Below are 20950 nucleotides of genomic sequence, written 5' to 3'. Positions count from 1 at the left end.
GACCGTGTTCCGCGATCAACGGTACGTGCTAATTGTTAAGAGGGCCGTAACCCCGTTGTATGTTCTTTCGTTATTTTCGCGGTAACCTTACGCTGACAGTGTAAGTACCTGTCGTAGCATGCACTCAGGATATAAAGTGTAACGTGCAAAACCTGCCGGTCGTACGACGTGCGGTACGACGGGTTTGCAAATGCGGTGCGGGATCCGAGGCGCCATAATTTAGTCCTCGGGGCGGCAATCGTAAATCCGCGGAATGTCAAATTTTTACACCACGGTAAACCGTTAAGTAGCATCATTCTTATTATCGTTACGTACTTTCTTTTCTTATAACTCAGCGGCTGTGCAACTAAATGAAACTAGATGATGGAACACTATGTGACTAAATTAAAATTCATTGGACGAAAACAGTTTGACTGGCCAGATTTGGAAGCGAGGATTCTTATGAGTCAGCTTTACTTCGAGGCAAGGAGCCTTAGGATGCTTAATCCTTTTTAGATCCATTCTTTGATCTTGAAAGCGTTCGCCGGATCTGTCGGCTCAACTTTTAAACTACAAAGAAACGAAACTTGGAGTTAGGCAGATGAATCAAGATGAAACGTGGGATGGCAAGATTTTTAGAAGGTACGATTCCCGGTGTTAAAGTAACAAATTAAAAATTTCGCAATCCACGCTGAAACATGCAACCGATCTAAAATGCCCTAATGATCGTGTTGGCCAGCTTGAGAAACGCTCTCAATCGGCGGCCGGAATCGGTCTGGATAATAAGTGGCTTCTAAAAGGGCTACGGCGCGCGGCGCGGCGCCGTGTTCGCGAAAGTGGCTCGAATAAGATCGATACGTAGGCGAATTTCGCCAGATCGAATAATAATCGTCGTCGTTACACTGGCTGGTTCTTCGATTAACCCGGATAACCTCGCTGGGTCCCCAAAGGATCGTGATAATACGATCTCCCGCGCATTTATCTATCGTCAATTCGTGGTGCGGCGTTCGTGGCGAGCACTCCCTCTTGCTCAACGAGCGAACCAGTGATTCACGATTCGTGTTGCACGTTACGATTTCAGACTGATACACATGCAACCGATACACATGCAGAACGCTGTTTTTACAGGTACGTCTTACGACACGTTAATCCGCTCTCTAATTACCTACACTTCCTTCCACATATCCAGGATGCTTGTCCTTACAGTTTCGTCCGATGACATAAAAATTCTAATCATCATCGATCTGGATGTTATCGACGAAAGAAGACGTTACGGAGCTGTCAATTTTCTTCACGACGAAGGAATCCCTTTTTTCTGTGCGTAGATGATAATGCCCGGGGCAACACTATTGATGAGTGATATTATACGAATGCCTCGTTTCCTGCAGTTAGAAACGGTGGTTTACGTTTACAGTTGTGTAACAGTAGGTTTATGGTAGCTAGAATACTGGGTCGTTGCCAGTAACTTCTTACCGACAAATATTTGCATGGTCCACCTGTTGAATTTCAGTTTTAAATCTAGCTGCGAGCTGAAAGTTTCGCTGTCCGTTTGTTCGTATGGCGTGTCTGCCTCTTGCACGCGATGAAAATTTTGCTCACTTGGGAAAAGCCAATTCTGTTCTATGTTAATGTAAATTAGATTGCAACGACTTGAATGTGCAAAAAATTGCAGCAATCCAACCAGTAGATGGTTCCTTGTTCCTTCTACTCATCAGAACTTTTTTCCGCAGATTACCATCTACGTAGTGGTTCGCGTAACTTTCTCGAAGAAAAGTGACTACTTACCTAAGAAAGTGTGGAAAATTTATCGAGGTAGATTCGTCTGATTTTTGCAACAGAAGAGATTGGCAAAAGAATAAACTCTACCTGTTGCTAATGATCGAGGTGTCGATGCGATATAAAGCCAACATGAAAAAGAAATCTTTATAAAAACGTATAAATTGAAACAAGAATTTGCATTATCAAACACTGGCGTTTCGCTTTCCAAAGCAACTATTCAGCCTGATTTTCCGCGTATACATTGGAACACGCATGAAACAGTTGCCAGCCCGAAGCGGTCGATTCATGAACGAAGCCAAGAGTCGTTACAATTATTGCGCAGTGTAACGTGTCGGTCCGACGTGCAGAAAGCGTTCAAAGTTTAAACGCACCGCGGGGGAGTGACTCAGAGGCAAGCTATCTCATAGAGCAGCTAGACATGCCTGTTCGTTGCCCGGCAATTACGATTTGTGAGGGTCGAGCGCGTTCACACGGGAGGGGTTGCTTGCGAAATAATAAACGTTAGTTCCTTTATCGATTCCGAGCACGATAGCGCTATTGGAAGAGATCCAAGAATAGTCGTGAAACCATTGACATTGCCGTTCACTTGCTCGCTTTTATTACGCCGCATTTCGTAGATCGAAGAATCCTGTAGTCGGTCGTCTTCTCATTTATAATATTTGCGTACATACATTGTATAATATAAAGAGCTTAAATGGTTGAATAAATACGAATTCAGAAGTACGAAAGGTCATTGTACTCGGTGCACAAGACGCGTTTATTTACCTTTATCCAAACACACTCCATCTTTCACGGCTTATTTAAGTAACAAGTTCACTGCATTCGTTCCACGGATTATTCTCCTGTCCCGGCAGGGTACTCCTGTCGGGCAGCGGTTGAAGCTGTCGAGCAAAGGACATTGTTACGGTGACGCATAGTTTGCACGGTGTAATCGTCCGCGCACCTGCAAGACTCACGAAAACCGTCTCTGAATGGTACACGGTTAAACAGCGGTTTTCTGCTCTTTCTGTCGTTCGATTCTTCTTGACTTTCCGACGCGCGGTGTAGGATCATCAGTGTCGACCACGAAACAGGCAGACCAGTATGAATGAACGTCAGGAACCGAGGGCCCTTTTTAAGGGTGCTCACGTGCCAGTCACGTGAGGTGGGCACGCCCATTGTCTCGCAGAGAATGCACGCTTGTATGCATATGCTGCGAACAGGCGCATAGTGACACGCACAGAGGACACGTTGCACACATTCGCGCTATATTTGTGAGGTACGCGTATTTACGTGTGTCTGACGGCGTGGCGGCACGACGTAGGTTACGAGAACGGTGGCTGAATATTAAAGAAGGGAAGAAGTAAAAGGCGATAGGATGTGGCGCGAGGTACAGACACAGCGGAAGTGCCGTGACACCGGCGCTAATCGCGAAAGAGAACCATTTTGCTGGGGTGTGTTTCTTCGTCGTAAGCGGTTCCCTTTTCAGTCGACGATCGAACAAACGCGTGGCTCGACGTTCGATGTTCGATGTTTCAAGCATGTCGCCGTGTTTCAAGGCAGAATTCATGATACGCAAGGGCTGCACGTTCACGTATTAAAAATTCAAGAGTTAATGGCGTCGACGAGGTTCGCGTTGCCTCCTACATCCCGAAACATTTGGCATTTTTTATGCGCCGTCTACCAGCTCTCCGAGCAGTTCTCCATATTTCTTTTCGCCCTTCGCCGTTATATACGTTCTTCTGCCGTTTCGTTCTCGCGCGTATCTGGAATTTAAAGAGGGAATTATTGGAGGCATTCGAAGAATTATCGCGGTTTGTAGCGTTTCGTGTCACGTTTCGCGATATTCCTTTAATTTTTCCACGCCCGATCGAGCACAGAATCGTTCAACGACTCTGAAAATTTATCGCCAATCTCTCTGCCTCTTCCTTTTTTCCTTTACGTTCGTCTCGCGAAACATATCATTAGCAGTCGGAAATGTTCGCATTTTAACGTCACTTACGCTGCGGGATACACGCGGTATTAACGTCAGACGTAAGGAAACAGGGAAAAAACATCGATGCTGTAACGAGAATCGAGATAGCCATTGCGAAAGTCAATAACGGGTGCATTTTTATCTGTCCTAATTGTATCGGCGATTAGGTCTCGTTAACAAGAGTGCCTTGAAAACGTTTTATCGGCTGATAAATCAAACGGCCCGGATGTGTAATGTATAGGGATGGTAATACAGTCGCGTAATGTGCAGCAGCGAATGGGAAGTCGAGTTGGCCAGCATTGAAGTGAAAACAAACGAATGTAAACAGGAGAGGGCACGTGTGGAGCGGGGGCATCGAGCCTTCCGCTTGTTTAGCTCTGTTTGTTTTGGCTGCGCCGTGAGACACGCTGATTCGTTTTAACTCTTTCCTCCATTACGACCGGCTCGCGTTATATTGCTTTTTAAACGCCCGTTTTTTTCCATTTCTCCTTCGACTCCCTCCAAACCATTCGCGTCACCGGTTTACGATGTCACGGCGGGGAACAAAGATCGTTTCTTAAGAAATTAACCTTTCTGTTAAGCGTCGCATACGATTTATAAAAGCGACGTTCGTCCTGAAAACGTTATTCGCGGAATAACGTAAAGAAATAGAGAAAAAAGTTAATTTAAAATCGCTGTGTTTCTTGATTAATAACTAATAGTAGAATTATACGGTATAGTAATTAAATGGTAAAGAGTCTGAGTTGTTTACCGCCTATATGCCTCGGCAGATGTCAGTATTACCATGAATGATTTCTTTTTTGTTTCTTCTTTTTTGCGTGACAAACAGCTGTTAGTGGTTTCTTTATGGCGTGTTACCAATCATGGTGCCTGGTATCTTCTTCGAAATGGAAATATTCCTTAAACATGAATTTATAAATCAATACAGATATTAAGGCAAATTACATTAAGTTATAGTATCGATTTATTGATTAAATCGTGGCACTCGTCCTTATAATACTGCCAAACTACGATATTTCAAATATTTAATACATTTTAAATTGAAGTGTTTAGGGATTAAGATGGATTAATATTAAGCAACATAAAATAAAAGTATAAATAAAAGCACCATGATACCAGAGTTCAGCGAACTCGAGATTTCAGGGACATAGACCTCAGGAGCACACCCTCTATTTCCATTAAACGTGGTGTCGGGTGGTTAAAGACACGCCTAAAGTTGCGCTGAAACGCGATTCAGGTATATATCGTTCCGTAGTTCCGGCGTTCCGAACGTTCCGTTTCATCGTTCCACGGTTCGAGCGCGAGAGTAGGTAGTTGCGTGTGTCGTGTCAGTTATATCTCGGCAGCGAGAGCCGTCAGGCATACGGGTGTTTTGACGCGCGTCGTTCGTTCAAAATCCTCGTGCATCCTGCTGTATCAATACCAACAAAAACTTTCGACGGAATCTCAGTGATTGCAACCGTCCTGATTGTCGAACGTTGCCATCGTAGTCTTGTGTGATTTTCCTTTGGAGTTACCTCTCGTACAGAGCGTAGTTTCGAGAGTGTTTATATCCTTCGAGGACGACAGAAAGTCTCATTGGTTCGTCGATTAAATCATGACAGTCGCTTCCTTGTATTCTGGTCTGACGACATTTCTCGTGACACTGCGTGCAACTGATTCATTTTCACCTGTGTACAGGCGTGCATCTTTCCTGCAAAAACGAAGGATTTCAAGGTTAAGTTTATCCCCTGACACGTGATTATATATATGTGTTGAATCGGATGCCGTACCGTGGTTTCGTATAAATCAACGAATACGCGCAGCGGCGATTTCGATCGACCGAGTGAACACTGGCTTTGATGTTTATCGATCATACCGTGCGTGTCGATAGTATTGGTGGCGTGCATGGCCGGACGCAATTACAATCGGGACATTATAATGAATTATGCAAGAGATCGAATTGCGTCGATTCGAAGATTATCAGCTTTCGCTGTTCTGCATTTTTCTGTTAATGCATGGATCGCGTTCATTTATTTTTCGTGACGGCTAGAGAAAACGCGAATTCTTTGTATACGGAAAATTATCGTAAAATGAATGTAATATCAGATACGGGAATAGAGAGGTGTTTTATAAAAACGTGTTACGAGGTCAAATCATGGTTATGTTTTTCTCTATCAGAAAATAGTGAAATCTTGGGAACGTTTGAGTAGAAAAATACATACTGTTCCTTTAGAAGTGAATGGTGATTTATCCAGTCGCTCATTATCGGAACGGCATGAAGATTGTCGCATCAATTTGTACGCGAGATGTGTTGCTTCCTCTTGTAACGTACGCGAGACACGTTTCGTTATTTTTCTGCTCGACGATTCTCTCCTCCCTTTTCTTCGCCGTGCTAATACGAGAACCTTGTACAAAGTGAGTATCATTGGTTAAGGTTAAACGGTCGCGGGGTTGTTTCACGCGGGAAAAGTGGCGCCATAGACGAACCACTTTCGAATTCGATATCGACTTTTTACCGCGCAATCGTGTTCCCGCCATTATCCCACGACCGATTCGAGATCGAGATGCGGAGTAATTTCGATAATCGAACGATCGTATCATGGACGGACGTTTGCGAATCCGGACGCTGATGGTGTTAATTTTTGAAATTTTTACGTGAAACGGTGACAAAGTGTGAAAGGTGACGGAATAATCTCGAAGATAACCTCACGAGTGAATCGGAAGTTGGATAATCGTCATGGCTTACGTGCTCTGGCGGGTCTTTATGAAGAAGTACTCGAAGGTGCGGCTGGGGCTCAGGAATCTGCCTGTAAGTGTTGCACGCTTTGTACTTCGTAATTTGGCGCCGTACGCGCGTAGTTTAGTTTACGCGCGGGCGTGTGGTTGTTCACGATGCAAATGATTTGTCCGAACGAAGCAAAACCGCCGTTTGGGATGGGTTTCCATCGACAGCACCGGCGAGAAGTAAACGTACGAACGTTGCATCGTAATTCTCAAGGTCAGGATTTTATGACCGAACTTAGCCGCGCTTCGCGTCAAACGGCCGCTGTAATTGCGGTAGCCATTGAATACGTTATGCAACGAGCCGACCGGAAACCGTACTTGGTATGAAAATTACCACCTACCGGCAGTATCGATCTTTTTTTTCTCCTCGTAACTCTTTCGACCGAAAGCACAGAATACTTCCAACAAAGTTATACATATAAGGGTTTACGTTCGGAACCATTAATAAGACGTAAATTCGTTGCATGGTTGTTGAAGCTTAATAAAAGGAAAGGAACTCAATATAGAATGTTTCAGTTTCATGGCCGCTAGATATTTCTATCGAAATACTGTCCAAAATAATTCAATTTTCTCTCGATTTTCGATTAGCTGAATCGTTGGTTGCGCGCGCATTGTATCGCGACTTAACGGTGAGGTCGTTCCACGTTCGAACGTTTTACCAGAACGAAGGTGCAATTATTAGACGTTGCAACTGTAGCTAATGCGAACACGGTAATTGGATAATTGCCGTAGGAGCCGGCGTAGCAGTTCTAATTTCTTTCTGTACCGTTTCGTGCCGGCCGCGTTGTCGATTTCTATCGATATATCATTATTGTTATTATTTATTTATGGCCTGTAAGTCCTATAATATACATTGTATATTACAAGATGAATATCGTTATCTCGATCATCATCATGATCGATTGGATGCGTGCACAATTCATTGGTTCATTGATTTTTCATCGAAGTAGGATTCGTTCGCCGTTCGCAGCGTAACGAGGACTAGATCTCCCATTTCTATGCTTTTTTTCCTTCGTGTCTGCTCAATTATCGATACTTGTTGTCTAATTGATAAACAATATGACCGCGTCTAATTTGTCGACAGATCTTTTTATTAAATTTTATCGCTAAACACGGGTTAGCAATGAACACGGCAGATCCAGCAAGATGTGTTAATCAATCAGGAAAAAGATGGCTGGTCTGTGTACCGTACCTATAGACACGCCCTGTTAATAAATTTCGTACAGCGGAAGGGAAACACGTTTGGGTTGGGGGTGCGCGCAATTTACGACTTGTCGGATTGGATTACTTTGATGCGTAAGCACGGAGATCTACCGCACGGTTATGCAAACGATTGTTATACCCTGATGTAACGGGGGTTCGCATTGAGCGTTAAGTCTCGGTGGAATAAGTATGTAGATATTCCGATTATACAGTCAGTCGTATATTTCGATTCCCGTCGTTGTAATGGATTTTAACCAACTTCTTAAACATTAAAATTGAAATGCGTTTAGGTGAACGAGTAGGCACTAGAGTGAAATGGGAGTGCTTTAATTCTTCGGTAGTTTCTGAGACATTACGGTCAAAAGTTTAAATCTCTGAAATTATGTTATAATTGTGGATCTAATTGAAAATCGTTGAGATGCTTCAAGTGAAATAATGCTAATATCTATCGCTAGAATTGGATTAATATCATTAGCAAAGTTTTGCACAATAGTACATATTAAGTTTAAATGAGGATCAAATTATAACTCAGGCTCACCACCAGGGAGACGCATCGTCACTTTTGTACGCGCTGGAGACATCAATGGTGTGAATGGAAAGTTCAACGTGTATCTATTATTAGATTCACACGGCACTGAATGTGTCAAGGGTTAAAATTAGAAACCCGATAATATCGTTTCTAATGTTAACAGCTCTCCAATTCATCCGATTTATGTCTACGTCAATCTTTACCCCCTGTTCCACACGAAGAATCCAGCGAATTCAAATCCGCCTCTTCGAATCGTCGCAAGAACACATCGCGTCTCGAGAACCGCGTCGACTCGCAGTCAGTCTGTTTCCTAGAAACTCTCGTATTGTAATTATCGAGAGGGAGAGAGAAAAAAAGGGACGGCGCTTTTGCAAAGTCCCGGGTCGNNGGGTCGGTGGCTCGAGGGAAGGGGGGCGGAGGGGGAGTCAGCATCTTAATAAATTAAACGAATCGGTCCGCTGGAGGAGGTGGGAGGTTCGCGAGTACAGCTAGGGTAGACAAATGGAAGAGTAGCAACGTGTAGAGACGAAGATCGGTTCGAGAGGAAAGAAAGGAGCGGTAGGCGGTCGGAAACCGGGGGGTTAGGGTGGACTAGGGGATGTCGAGGGGCGGACGGGGTGCAATTCAGTTTGCGGTCGCCGAGTCAGGTTACGTTAGGTTAGTCCAGCGGTTGGTCCCCGTGACCGTGAACCGCGGCTGACCTGCGACACAAACACACAGAGTCTCTCTTTCTCTCTTCCCTCCCACCTTCCATAAATCTACCTGCACTACATCGCGTCTCGTTCCACAGCCTGGCGAACCGCTCCGTTCACCTCTCTTTTCTTCTCTCTCGCCTTGCATTGTGCGCTCTTCGGGATCTCAGAGTGATAAATACGGCCGACCACCCCTCTCCCATCCCTATATCTCGTTATCTGTCCTCGTCTGGCCCTCGAACAACTCGCGAAACCGGCGTGAACCGTTTCCCCGTTTTATCGTGCTTACCAGCAACTCCGGAGCGGGACATCGTCGCGTGGGTGTGTTGATCTATTTCGATTTTCGCCGTCGTACGTTTTAAGCTTTTTCTCGAAGACGATCGCCTTCTATTGTCATTATCGTTCTTGACAATTGCGTGGAATATCGAGGATGTGTGTGTGAGAGAGAGAGAGAGAGAGAGAGAGAGAGCACAGTGGCCCTTCATGTATTGAACATGTCGGGGGAGAAACAATTTATGCGACTGAAGTTCGTATGATGGAAGTTGGCCAATTTTCTCCATTACCTATCATCCTTCGTTCGCATAATAGGATTTCGCGATCAGATAATCGAGCATTAACTAAAATTTCGTACCAATAGATATAGCTTTACAATAGATAGCTTGTATGCGTGTACGTGGATTTAAATTGCGCGTTTGAAGCGCTTTGTAAGTACGCGTTCGAGAATTACTTGAATTACACATATTTCCATATGTGTATAAAATAGAAACTCTTTCTCTCGGAGCGAGGAAGAGTATCAAAGAAAGTTAATAAATTCTTAAAGACTTTTACTCGCGTTGATCGTCCTCGGAGGCTGATGGAAACGACGTTGAAAATCGTTGCGATTCAAAGGCAGTTTTATCTGAAACTCGTTAACGCAGCATTTTCTCCCGTTACTCGCGCTATCGCAATGTTTTGCACATCTCATATCGTGGTTCGCAGTCACGACCGCGGATCGGAACAAGAAACAAGAAGAAAAGGAGGAGACTTCGGTGGCGTCGGTAATCAAATCGTTGTTTTCTTTCCTAGCAGTGTTAATTTAATTTGCTTCGTTCGTATCGGCTCTTGCCCACGCTCTTCAACTTCTTCGTTTTATCGGAAATAATTTGTTCCATTATCGAACGGCGTACTTGAATCGAAAGTGGAAACACCGAGAAGAATGTTTGCTTTGAACGAATGTAGGCGGACAGATTGATCGATGACTCTTTAATCGCTATTGTTAACGTTCATGGCCGTTGCAAATCGGATCAGCCATGTGAGATACGATGTTGCAGTTGAACGAACGAGCTTCTCTCCGTTCTCTTCCTAATATTATACTTGTTTTCAGTTATATAAGGTGTTATAAAAATAGGCTGAAAGACTTTGTGTGGAGATTTATAGTACGTTCCGAGAAAAATATTTGCTTGATTTTAGGATCTCCGTTTAACGAACATATTTTACTCCTCTTGGCGATAGCTATAGGCTTACGAAGATCTAGATCATTTTTTTTCTATAACATCCTGTACGTTCTCTTAATTCGGTTAAAACGCTATCACGTACATCCTCTTCCGCGTGGATCTTATTATGTTACGTTCGAGGCGCTCATTCATCGTCCCTGAAATTAAATAGAAACGAAACGAGCTACGTTCCATCGTACGATACTGTTTTCTTCTCGAAAGACTCTCATACTATATGAAGCAAGATCGATGATATCATTGTTCGTTCTTGGCGTATATGCTTAGGTTACACGGTCGCTGCTCGCGGATCGTCAGAAAAACGTTTGTCCCCGGTTTAATCGCACGAACCCCTTGTTTAATATGTATTAACGTACATATTTCTTACGAAATCTCTTTGCCACGACTGAAGAAGCTAATTTTCACTCGACAGCGATTCCTGTCGGAACTATGACGCCGTGATTTCGAAGCCACGTTGGCAAGCCTACATTTATGTACATTGACACGGATTTATTACTCGGCACATATTTAACGTTGTTCTAACGCGACGCCCTAAAACTTCGTGTGTCTACAAATTTTCTGAAAACATACACATGTATCTTAACTTTACGACCGAACGCTTCGCTTCGGTCAACATTACCGACTTTACTTAGTTACTTACGTTCATCGTCTTGGAAACGGCAGAAAATTTTCATAGACTCTCCCCACTTTATCTTAGGCTAGTTATTGGTTCGAATCGTGACACTTTCGAAACTGATGATTTCGTGTAAAATATGAGTAATATACAGGTTTTGCCAGAGCCTTTTTTTTTTACGAACGATGTTAGCATTTTCTATGAATAGAAGTAAGGTTACTATGATAGAAATGTAGAAATAATATAAAATAAATAATATAATAAATTGGCTTATGGCAGTAAGTCATTTCTTTCTCGGGAACTGAATATTAATCGCATATTTATGTAACAAAATTAAGGAATTACTAAAACGTGGAGTTGATCGGCGAGGCTTCTGAGAGGTTCGAATATCGCTCTCGTCAAACAGTCTCGAGTCGAAGAGTTTGATCTGGGAACGAAGTGATTATATAGAGCGAGGAACGTTATTCTCGCGCGTTTCGTATTTTCACGTGACCTACATAAGTGATTATGATTAACCGAGAAAAATAGCGGGTCGACATTCCGCCTTGGCTGGAGAGTGCGGCACCTGGACGCGGTTAGCGTCGTGCAGGGATGCGCCTGCCACAATGCACCGTGTGCAATTTCACTTACTTTCGCCGCTAATTAATCGAGCGCACTTCTAGACGGCCGACTTGCCCCGTTCGTGAGGACCAGAGAAAGGTACTATGCAAATTCCATCGAAAAAACGAAACACGTGCCCTTCCCCCACCCCTTCCGCCGTTCTTTTATCGCGAGCCGCTTCGTTGCTTCACGCTTCGTTGCTTCTATTAAATATCGTCATTGTGCCGCTAGACGACGCTTCGTTCCTCTGACGCGACATTCAGGTGAGCTCGTAAAGCCAGAAAAAGTCAAGTACCACGAATTTTGATGAATCGTTGAATTTTTGTTTCAACCAGGTTATTATTTCGCGAATAGGAAGTATGATGTTTATCGTGTCGGAAGAACAATTGAATTGAAGTTTGGGGAGACTTGAGAAAAGAAATAAAACTTCAGATAGGTGCTATCTACCAGATTTCGGATCGTTCTTTGTATCCTTAACTGGTATGGTTTAGTAGAAATATATTGACTTGCCGCAGTTATATACAGGGTGGTTGGTAACTGGTGGTACAAGCGGAAAGGGGGTGAATCTACGCGAAAAAAGAAGTCGAAAATATAAAATACAAATTTTTCGTTTGAGACTTTGTTTTCTAGAAAATCGACTTTGAATTTTCGCTCGGTACGCGTGCGGTACGTTATAACGGATCTCACTTTAGATCGTTGTCTCGATGGGAAAATTAAAAAAAAAAATTAAAAAAAATTTTTATTCTATATTTTCGACTTCTTTTTTCGCATAGAATCACCCCCTTTCCGCTTGTACCACCAGTTACCAACCACTCTGTATAATTGAAAATGTTGAAGTGGGTCTGACTTCTAGGAAAACTCTACATCTTCTGTAGTGTTTAGTTTTTGGCACAACGATTCTCTTTACAGCGGCTTCTTTGGTTTCTATTATAGTACCGCGAAAAAATCGTCAACGTATAGACAATGTCGACGATAAAGCGCAAATGTCGACAAGCCGAAATGGTTGGAAAACTTCGATAAGCCTAACGGCCATTAATATATTTCGGCACCGCAGCCGTTGATGTTCAGTTAGCCACCGGAGGGTGAAGAATCGTTAATCGAAAGTTCAAGTTAAATAGTCATCTTTTTCTGTTTAATCCACTGTAATATATCCATCTATCAATAAATTATCATATAGGATAGAAACCATCGGAAATCTTAATTTCTAACATTTTTGATAAAGAAATCCTATAATACATTCATCCACGTGTTTGTTCTCTCTATTCCGAGATACATAAAACCTCAACAGAAAATTATTGAGACATTTGGCATCGTGTGTTATTTGAGTTAAGAGTTAACTATAGTGGTATAGCGATGTATAATATGTATAGTTTGTATTATACGATATAGTTGAGTTAACGGTTACATTTTCAGTCAGATTCAAGGATGTCGCGATAAAAAGCACATAATTAGTATTATATATATATAGTATTCGCGGTTAAGTTTATAAAAGACATCTGAAAGGTAATCTAGTCTCTTCAATGAGCTCTATTAAAATGTAAGGACACGGTTACCCTATATATCTCGCTATTACAATGTCTTTAGTCGTCCGACAAAGTTGGCTATAGCGCTTGCGAAATACCGGAAACGTTTTCCTTAACGAGCATCGACTGCAACAGCTCTCGGCTATCAAGATCCAGAAAACCTCGTACGTTGACGTATCGCGGAAAGAATTCGTACTTTTTCTTACAATCTCTCCACACCATCAATGTGTCTAACCGCGCTCTCAAATCGAATCAAATTATTCAACACGAAGGACGCGACAAATGATCTATGGAGCAACGTCATCAACCTGATTATACTTGGCAAATGTAATAACGTAATGGGGACGTACGTAAGGCGAACATTGTTGAGTTTCAACGACTTAATTTAGTAAGACAGACGAAATGGAATGAACAGTTTTGGGACGCTTAGAAATCACGTTGACCAACTCCACAAATTAAATCGCATAGACGAATGACAATTACAAACATTGTTTCTAAAAATTTATCTTAGAATTTACGGTTATTTACGCTTTCTCTATTTCTGGTAAATAATTTTATGAAAATAAAATTTTTTTTTGAGTTATTGAATACTATTGTAAAATTGCTAACTTGAATAAAAAGCGGAGTTGATTAATTTGCCTTTTCGACGATTCAATTGTCACGCTTCGTATAAAATGTGTCCCAATACTTACGAAGTATACGTAGGAAATCCAGTATTCGATAAGAATCTAGAGTGTCGCGGGCTTTGTTCGTGTCTCGGGAGAAACCTAGTTCTTTCTCTATCCTCGTGCATACACAGGAACATCCGGCGTCGACTGACAAAAACTTTAATCACAATTAAGACAATTTCACGGCAGGAATGGGCATTGTGTCGAGAGAATCTGTACCGTCGCGAGCCGGCCCACTCCGGTTCTCTCGTGTCGGCGTGAGGTGAACGCTCGTGAGTCTCGAAGGATAGAAAGAGCGTCGTCTCTCCCAGCTCTTCGAGGCTCTATCGAGAACAGCTCGAGATGTGCCACGAGCCGCGCGCTGCCAATGTCGGAGGATAATTGATGATAGTTGCTTAGCAGTCGACGACGACGCACAAAAGATTCCCGGGCTCCTTCTCTCCTCTGGCCGCGGCTACGTATAAAAATTTAAATTAGTACGATAAAAGAGCATTCAGTTACGTGTTCTCCCTTTCTTTCTCTCTTCGTGCTCTCGAATACCAGCCGGGCCAAGGTACGTTATTGTTCCAATGAATTATGTTACCGGCCACGCTTTGTAATGAGTTCGAAGAGAGCTGAAGGGGTGTGAAGCGGACGCGAGTGCTCGAAGGCTCGTTTCCTCGATAGAAGGCTATGTTTAGGCTGTTTCAATAAGATTGATGGAGTTAGATCTTTTTCCTGTTGCTCCCTGTATAATTATATCGTTAATTGATTCATAGATACGGATAGATGTTTGAAGTTACACGTATTTGAGCAAGACAAACGTTTTTAGAGATTTACATGGTTTTTGTAATTTATCTCCGTGAAGATAGGACAATCTTGTTAGCTCACTTTGAAATTAATCTTTCTAGACCTAATTTCACGTCTGTGATAACTAACACGACTTTGTATTATTCTACGGGTGACATAAGATTCTGTGTTCTCTGCTTCGAAAACATTGAGATATGATTTTAAACCGTAGTCTTCTGACATTTCTCTAACAAGATAAGAACAACGAACACTCGATAACAAAGTTATTTCGGTTTATTCACGCCTCGGTAAATAAATATCACAAAGGAACTAGCAAAATATGACTCGTAACTTCTATCCATTTGGAAAATCGAAGATGGTATTTATCTTATTTCCTTTACTCAAGATAGCGGAGCGTAAATTCGGTCACAACGAGAAAGGAATAAATCCGCCCGGTAAATAAAAGATCTACCGATAAACTACCGAAACTTGTGTATTGTTATCGGATTATTTGTCAGTTAGACCGCGCGCTATTCTTCACTTGCGCAACGCGTAGTTTGAGTATACGCGCGAAGGTCGGCAAATTTTGAATGTGCGGCGCGTTCGTCTCTCGCGCATCTATCCGCGCAGGCGCGCGCATTCGCGCGTTTCAATTTAATTCGCGCGCTTGGCGCGCCAACGCGAATGAAAGTGACTCACGCAACCGTCCGCTCGGTTGCGGTTTTTTACGGTGTGCCGTTAATTATATCGTTCACGCAATACGTTGCAGAAATACATGCAATTAATTTGCTATCGTGAGATCGTATTTAGGTAGAAGATTCAAGAATTTAGACAGGAAACTTCTTGGGATAGAGGTGTATAGAAGCTTAGTAAGATCAAGTGTGATTCGTGAGACAGAGCTTCGATATTTTTTGCAGATTTTCTTTTGATAGTTTTAGATGATTATTACTATTTTTTTACTAACATCAGAGCTACTTAACTAGTCAAAATTACTGGTATCAAACATGAGAAATGTGCAAGGATTTTTAATATTTACGTTACTTCTATTAACTTATATCGCTTCAGTCTTAGCCAACTATTATAACATAAAGAGACAATAGCGTGTTTTAGTTGGAAATTATTTTTGGAGAGATTTAGAGCAATAAACTCTACATTTTATCGTATATTTCCATTCATTAATAACGTTAATAGATGAAAGTATTCTTACATGTACGAAAGAATTTAGGTAATTGAAATATTCAAATTTCATTTTCCCCCATTTGGTTGGTATACGGTTCGTGCATCGAACACTCAGCGAGCACTTTCAGTTCTGCTCCGCGAGGCGACGGTGTAATTACTCGAACTTTCTGTTGCACGCGTACCGAATCCCCCATCTGCATACAAACTACGCCGGCATCCACCTTGATTAATATTAATTTTTCCACAATGGATTTTGTCGCGACGAGAGCGTGAGACAGTTCCTGTCTCGTTATTTGCTTTACGCGTTTGATAGCCGTGAAATTCATGCTACGATTTCCTCGTTTTCGTCGCTGGAGATGTCTCGTTCGAACGATCAGAATGAGGCTTCTTTCATCATTGAGAAGATCGGCGGAAGAGCTCGACGTTCGAGATACGTTGAACCTAACGACTACAAGGGTGAGAAAATTCTCTTCGTTGTCACGCATTCGTATCCTATATCAATAAATAAATTCATCGTAAGTAAAAATTCGCTGCATCTACCGTGTACCGTGAGATTTTTAAACGTTTATGCACAAAGATCGCTTGTTAGTCAATACGACTATCGAAGAAACGTTTACCAGCCTCGTTATCATCCTTACGTGAAAGATCGAAGATTTACGAGTTTGTTCGAAGGTGATCACAAATTCCGCGTGAGAATCGAAACCAGGCCAACCGCAGAGGTATTTACCGTTTTTCAGCAACGTCGATGTTCCATGTGTCGGAAACCGTAAACTAAGTAGACCAGCGAGGATGCACCGGAGCATTATCGATTGTCCGGAAGTTATTGCGTAAAGTCAGGAGGCGGCAAGTTCGTAACGTGATTTCCTAGCGGGACAAGAGCTTTTGCGAAAGTCTCGACGATTGTGTTGGAGCGAGGGGTTGTTTTCGTGGAAAAATGCACGAGTTCCATCGATCACTTAACGATAACTAATATTGTCCGAACGTCTCTTCCGGCATAGCGATCCTATCGTGCGGTAAAACACGAGAACACCGCCACTTTTGAATAATTATTACATCCGTAGCGGGGTAACATAACGGTCTATCGCTTTCACTAAGAGATTCGTGTATAAACGTGGGGCGAGGTCAGTCTAGTACGTCGTCCATGATTGATCGGTATTAAATTTGTATTTGTGTTCCACCGCGGGCAAACTAGATGATAATAGCTGTAAACATCTCAGCTTCTATCTTCGATCTGGATGTTGACCTTTCCCGCGATGTGAAACGTGGCTCCGCCGATTGTATGCTCGCTAGACACGATGTACAGGCTATTCGGAATATGTGTAGTGAAATATTAGATGTTTCAGACTCGTTGCATTCGAAACGAGGAATAATAATCACGAGTCACTCGTGATTGAACCATTCAAAGAGCGATTTTTTTTTTGAGTCACTTAAGCAATGGGATTAGCCATGACTTTGATAAGTTCGATGTCATCCTTGATTTTAATAATCCCAATAACTTTGAAGATCTCGATGGACTGACACAGCTATTGATAACTTTAATGATTTCAATGTAGTCCGTAATCAGTCAAGATAGGCACGTAATTGTCAGTGGATCGCGCCAGGCACGGCTAAGTCTTTTAAGAGTCAGGATAAACGAATGCCGTATCGTTTCAGCGTAGGGACATCGTACGGTGAAGAAGCGCGCACGAGATTCGTATCTTTATTTATAATGTTATTAGAGTCGGCGTTCACACGAGTAACTGTACAGAGAGTCGTGGCACCGGCGATAAATTGAAACACTTCGTTCCTTAGTTGGCTTCTGTGTACATACATCGCGCGACGTTCCACCGTAAAGTATCAAGAGTCGCTTGGTATCTACTCGTTTGATTACAATCTTTGTTCCCCTCGTGGGATCAGCTACCACGCGACTACCTCTGTTTTCGGTAAGCTCCGTAAAATATAGGAGGGTGCGAGCCAGTTGTAACCTGAAATTTATTTAACCTTCGATTGATAACGCCGCCATGGTGTGTGTATCCACTTTGCCCTCTTTCTTTTTTTCGTTTAACGCAACAATAAGGATTGCTAGATTCCTCGTACGAAGGATCCTCGGGCAAATATTACAGATTTAATTTCAAGCGAATTAATGGCTGCTAATGAACGAAATGGAGGAGGAAACGCGAGGATACACATACCGGTAAAGGTCAGGCAATAAATACCGACTCATTAGCCGACAAGAAAGCGCAGCAGCCGCGAGAGACTCTCTTCAGTGAACGGAACGAGCGTTTGTGTCTCCGCGTTTCCCGCTTCCGGTTGCTCGTATTTTTCGTCGTTAACGCGGTTCGTTACTCTTGTCCCCCCTTCTTATCTCCATTTTTCTTACTTTTTTGTCTGCTCTTTAAAGCATCTAATCCGTTCCGTCTTTCACGTCGCGCGATCCACGTCGTCGCACTAAATCAATCAGATGATAAACAGTGATAGCATATCGGAACAATGTACAATAGAGGTTTCTCGCCTATTGTTACGAATTATCGGCACTGATCGTTCGTTTCTTTAATAAGCACGCCTTTTGTTTAACGCGTATCGCGTGGCCCTGCCTTTCTTCCCTTCTCTCTCACCCTCTTACGCTCTCGCTCTTTCCCTCTTTCTCTCTTTCTCCACGTGTTTCGATACGCTTTCCGCAAATACGGAAACAGACTGAAATGGAACTCGTAGAAATTCTTCCTGCTTGTCGCTGATACCGCGGCGCAACAACGCGACGATACAATGAATGGCGAGCCACGGTTATGGTAAGATTTATCGCGGCCAGGAAGAGTTTACCTACATAATTATTTATCCGGTTCGATAGGAGGTTTCGATAAATGGCACAAGTCTTTGTTCGACGCGTGCAACGCGAAAAAATACACGCCTCTCGTCGCCTGGCCAATTAATATTCGATAATAACGGTGGTTGTTAATTGAAGGGGGATGAAGCGTACAATTACGCTACGATTAAAGCGCGAGGACGACACGTAATGTGTTGGCTGTTGTTCGAGTCGATTATCGATCGTTCGTTTGCAAATATACCTCGAGATAAGGGTAAAATTGTAATTGAGCGCTCAAAACGCGTACGAAACTTTCACCTTCGCGATCTGGCTGCTGATCGTGAATCGTGTAAGTCGATAACGATCGCTGGTTGGGTAATTTTAGTGGAATGCGTTCCGGTAAACAATGGTTGAATCAAATGGTTAGTCTCGGTTTTATAAGACTGACGGAGAATGATGATTCACTGGCATTGAAACTGAACTATTTTACTTTTGGAATTTAGGAAAAACGTGGTGTTGAATTGTTCAGATATGGTCCTCTTCTAAGGAATCTGAAGTCTGTAGGAAGTATATTTTAAGATTGTTTCGTTTCTAATACCAGCTTTATTTGATGTTTGCGAAATGGTGTTTAAATATTAACGCTGACTGTTATCGAGACTTAATTCATGCATATATAAAGATCAATCTACAATCATAAAATACTTCACGTAATCTGATTTCAAATAGAGATCTAATGGCAAATAGAGACCTAATGGAAAATAGATAGCGTAAAACCGAGTGGTCTCAATTCAAGGAACATATATAAGCGAAAGTGGAAATAACATTAACAAACTATGAATAACATTACGTAGCAACTATTGTTCCTTTCAAGTCGAGTAAAATAACTGGTTTTGCGTTAGTAAGTTGGTTTCAAGCTATTTGAATACAAGCGACTTGTAGTCGAGTGACCTGACTAACGAGGACGAGCATAGAAACTTGAAAGGATATTTCAACTTAAATGACAAGTTCACGTTGGTCAGATGGTTTCAAGTCGCTTGAATCCAGGTAACTTAACGTCTCATTCTGGTTATTTTAATTAATTACACCTGAATTTATCTCTCTAAATTATTACGCTCTTATGAAACGCTATTCTTGTTATAAATTTAAAGAACGTTCGTTGAACAACGAAAAGATTAACAAAAATAACTTTTTTTTTCATTAATCGCGTTTCTGCATTCCAAACGAAGCATGTTCAGGACAAGAACGCTACAAGCTATTAAATTTTTTTCTTACGTAATCATCGAACGCAAGCTTAGCTGGACAGTTACAGCATCTGGTAACGACTGATTTATTCGACGTTCCTCGAATTTCTTCGTGTCACGCGCTTCTAATTAGATTCGCAATTACCCAGGTATTAATTCGAAAGCTCTTTAGATCGGGGCGATATATGGTGCTCGGTTAGCCGCGGTCGCGTTCCCCGCAAGATCATCCTCGTTAGACGATTATCCGTTTAGTGGAGCGGATCCTGACTCGTTATCGATGAATTATGCATTTCCGTCGCATTGTTACGCGGCCAGTGGCATTTTAATCGAGAATTAGATTCCGATGTTACGATTCTTAGTATGAGTTTAATTTTCATTCCATCCGTTCCCACCTTCCAAGTTGAAAGAACTACCATATGATGGCGATGACAAGATCGGATAATTATGATCGATGGTGTGTGAATCGCATTCTTTCTTTATCTATCGTCTCACAATGCTTCTTGAATATTCGTTTCATATGGAAAAACGTTCGATGTTTTGTAAAAAAATTCTTAGGTAAAGCGAACATAACGACTTATGTTTTCACGTGTTTGATCGTGAAGTGATATTACAATTAGGAAATTAAGAAAAATACTTATTCTCTTATGATCTTTCTGATCTGTATACATCTGTTTATTTTCACGGTATCGCTTCGATTATAATCATCGATGTACAATACATGTAATTATGCATGACAAGTTGTTAGGTAGTTGATGACAGTTCTAGAACTAAGAGGGAAATTATAACAACGTTTATATGGTCTAAAGTTCTTCGATCTAACAATAGCAGTTACAGATTAATAAACGATGTACGCTAAACGGGATAGGTTATTGTTATCGTTGAATGATTTCCTAGGTGCAATAGATCACGATTACCACGAAGCTACTTAGCATTCGAACATAGTACCGTCGATTCACTCTTTGAAAGGTTCGTATCATCGTATTCATATTTGAATCACGAACGATCATTATAAAGCGTGATCTCTATCTAGCATTTCGATGTGTACTTCCGTCTTCAAAAGGAAGAGCCCGGAGGTTTCTCAGAATAAACCGTTGCGATTAATCATCGCTGGTTAAACAATGACGCGCCTAATGTAACGAATTCCAAGTTCGTCGAGTCGAATTATACGATTCCTTTCTACCATTAAT

General features: G+C 42.1%; 1 protein-coding gene across 1 annotated transcript in view; it reads left to right on the top strand.

The window, feature by feature from the left end:
- Positions 1 to 5065: 5065 nt before the first annotated feature.
- LOC117151297 overlaps positions 5066 to 20950 on the top strand; it is a gene marked incomplete at its 3' end in the record, with an annotated part of 172194 nt that continues 156309 nt past the window's right edge. The window contains exon 1 of the mRNA XM_033319154.1: positions 5066 to 6503. Within this exon, the coding sequence (XP_033175045.1) occupies positions 6432 to 6503 (72 nt within the window). The remainder of the gene's footprint in view (positions 6504 to 20950) is intronic.

This window comes from Bombus impatiens, unplaced genomic scaffold, assembly GCF_000188095.3.
Source record: "Bombus impatiens unplaced genomic scaffold, BIMP_2.2 scf_0136, whole genome shotgun sequence".
NCBI lineage: Eukaryota > Metazoa > Arthropoda > Insecta > Hymenoptera > Apidae > Bombus > Bombus impatiens.
Note: the sequence above shows the minus strand (reverse complement) of the source record. Positions and strands in the feature narration are given on the sequence as shown.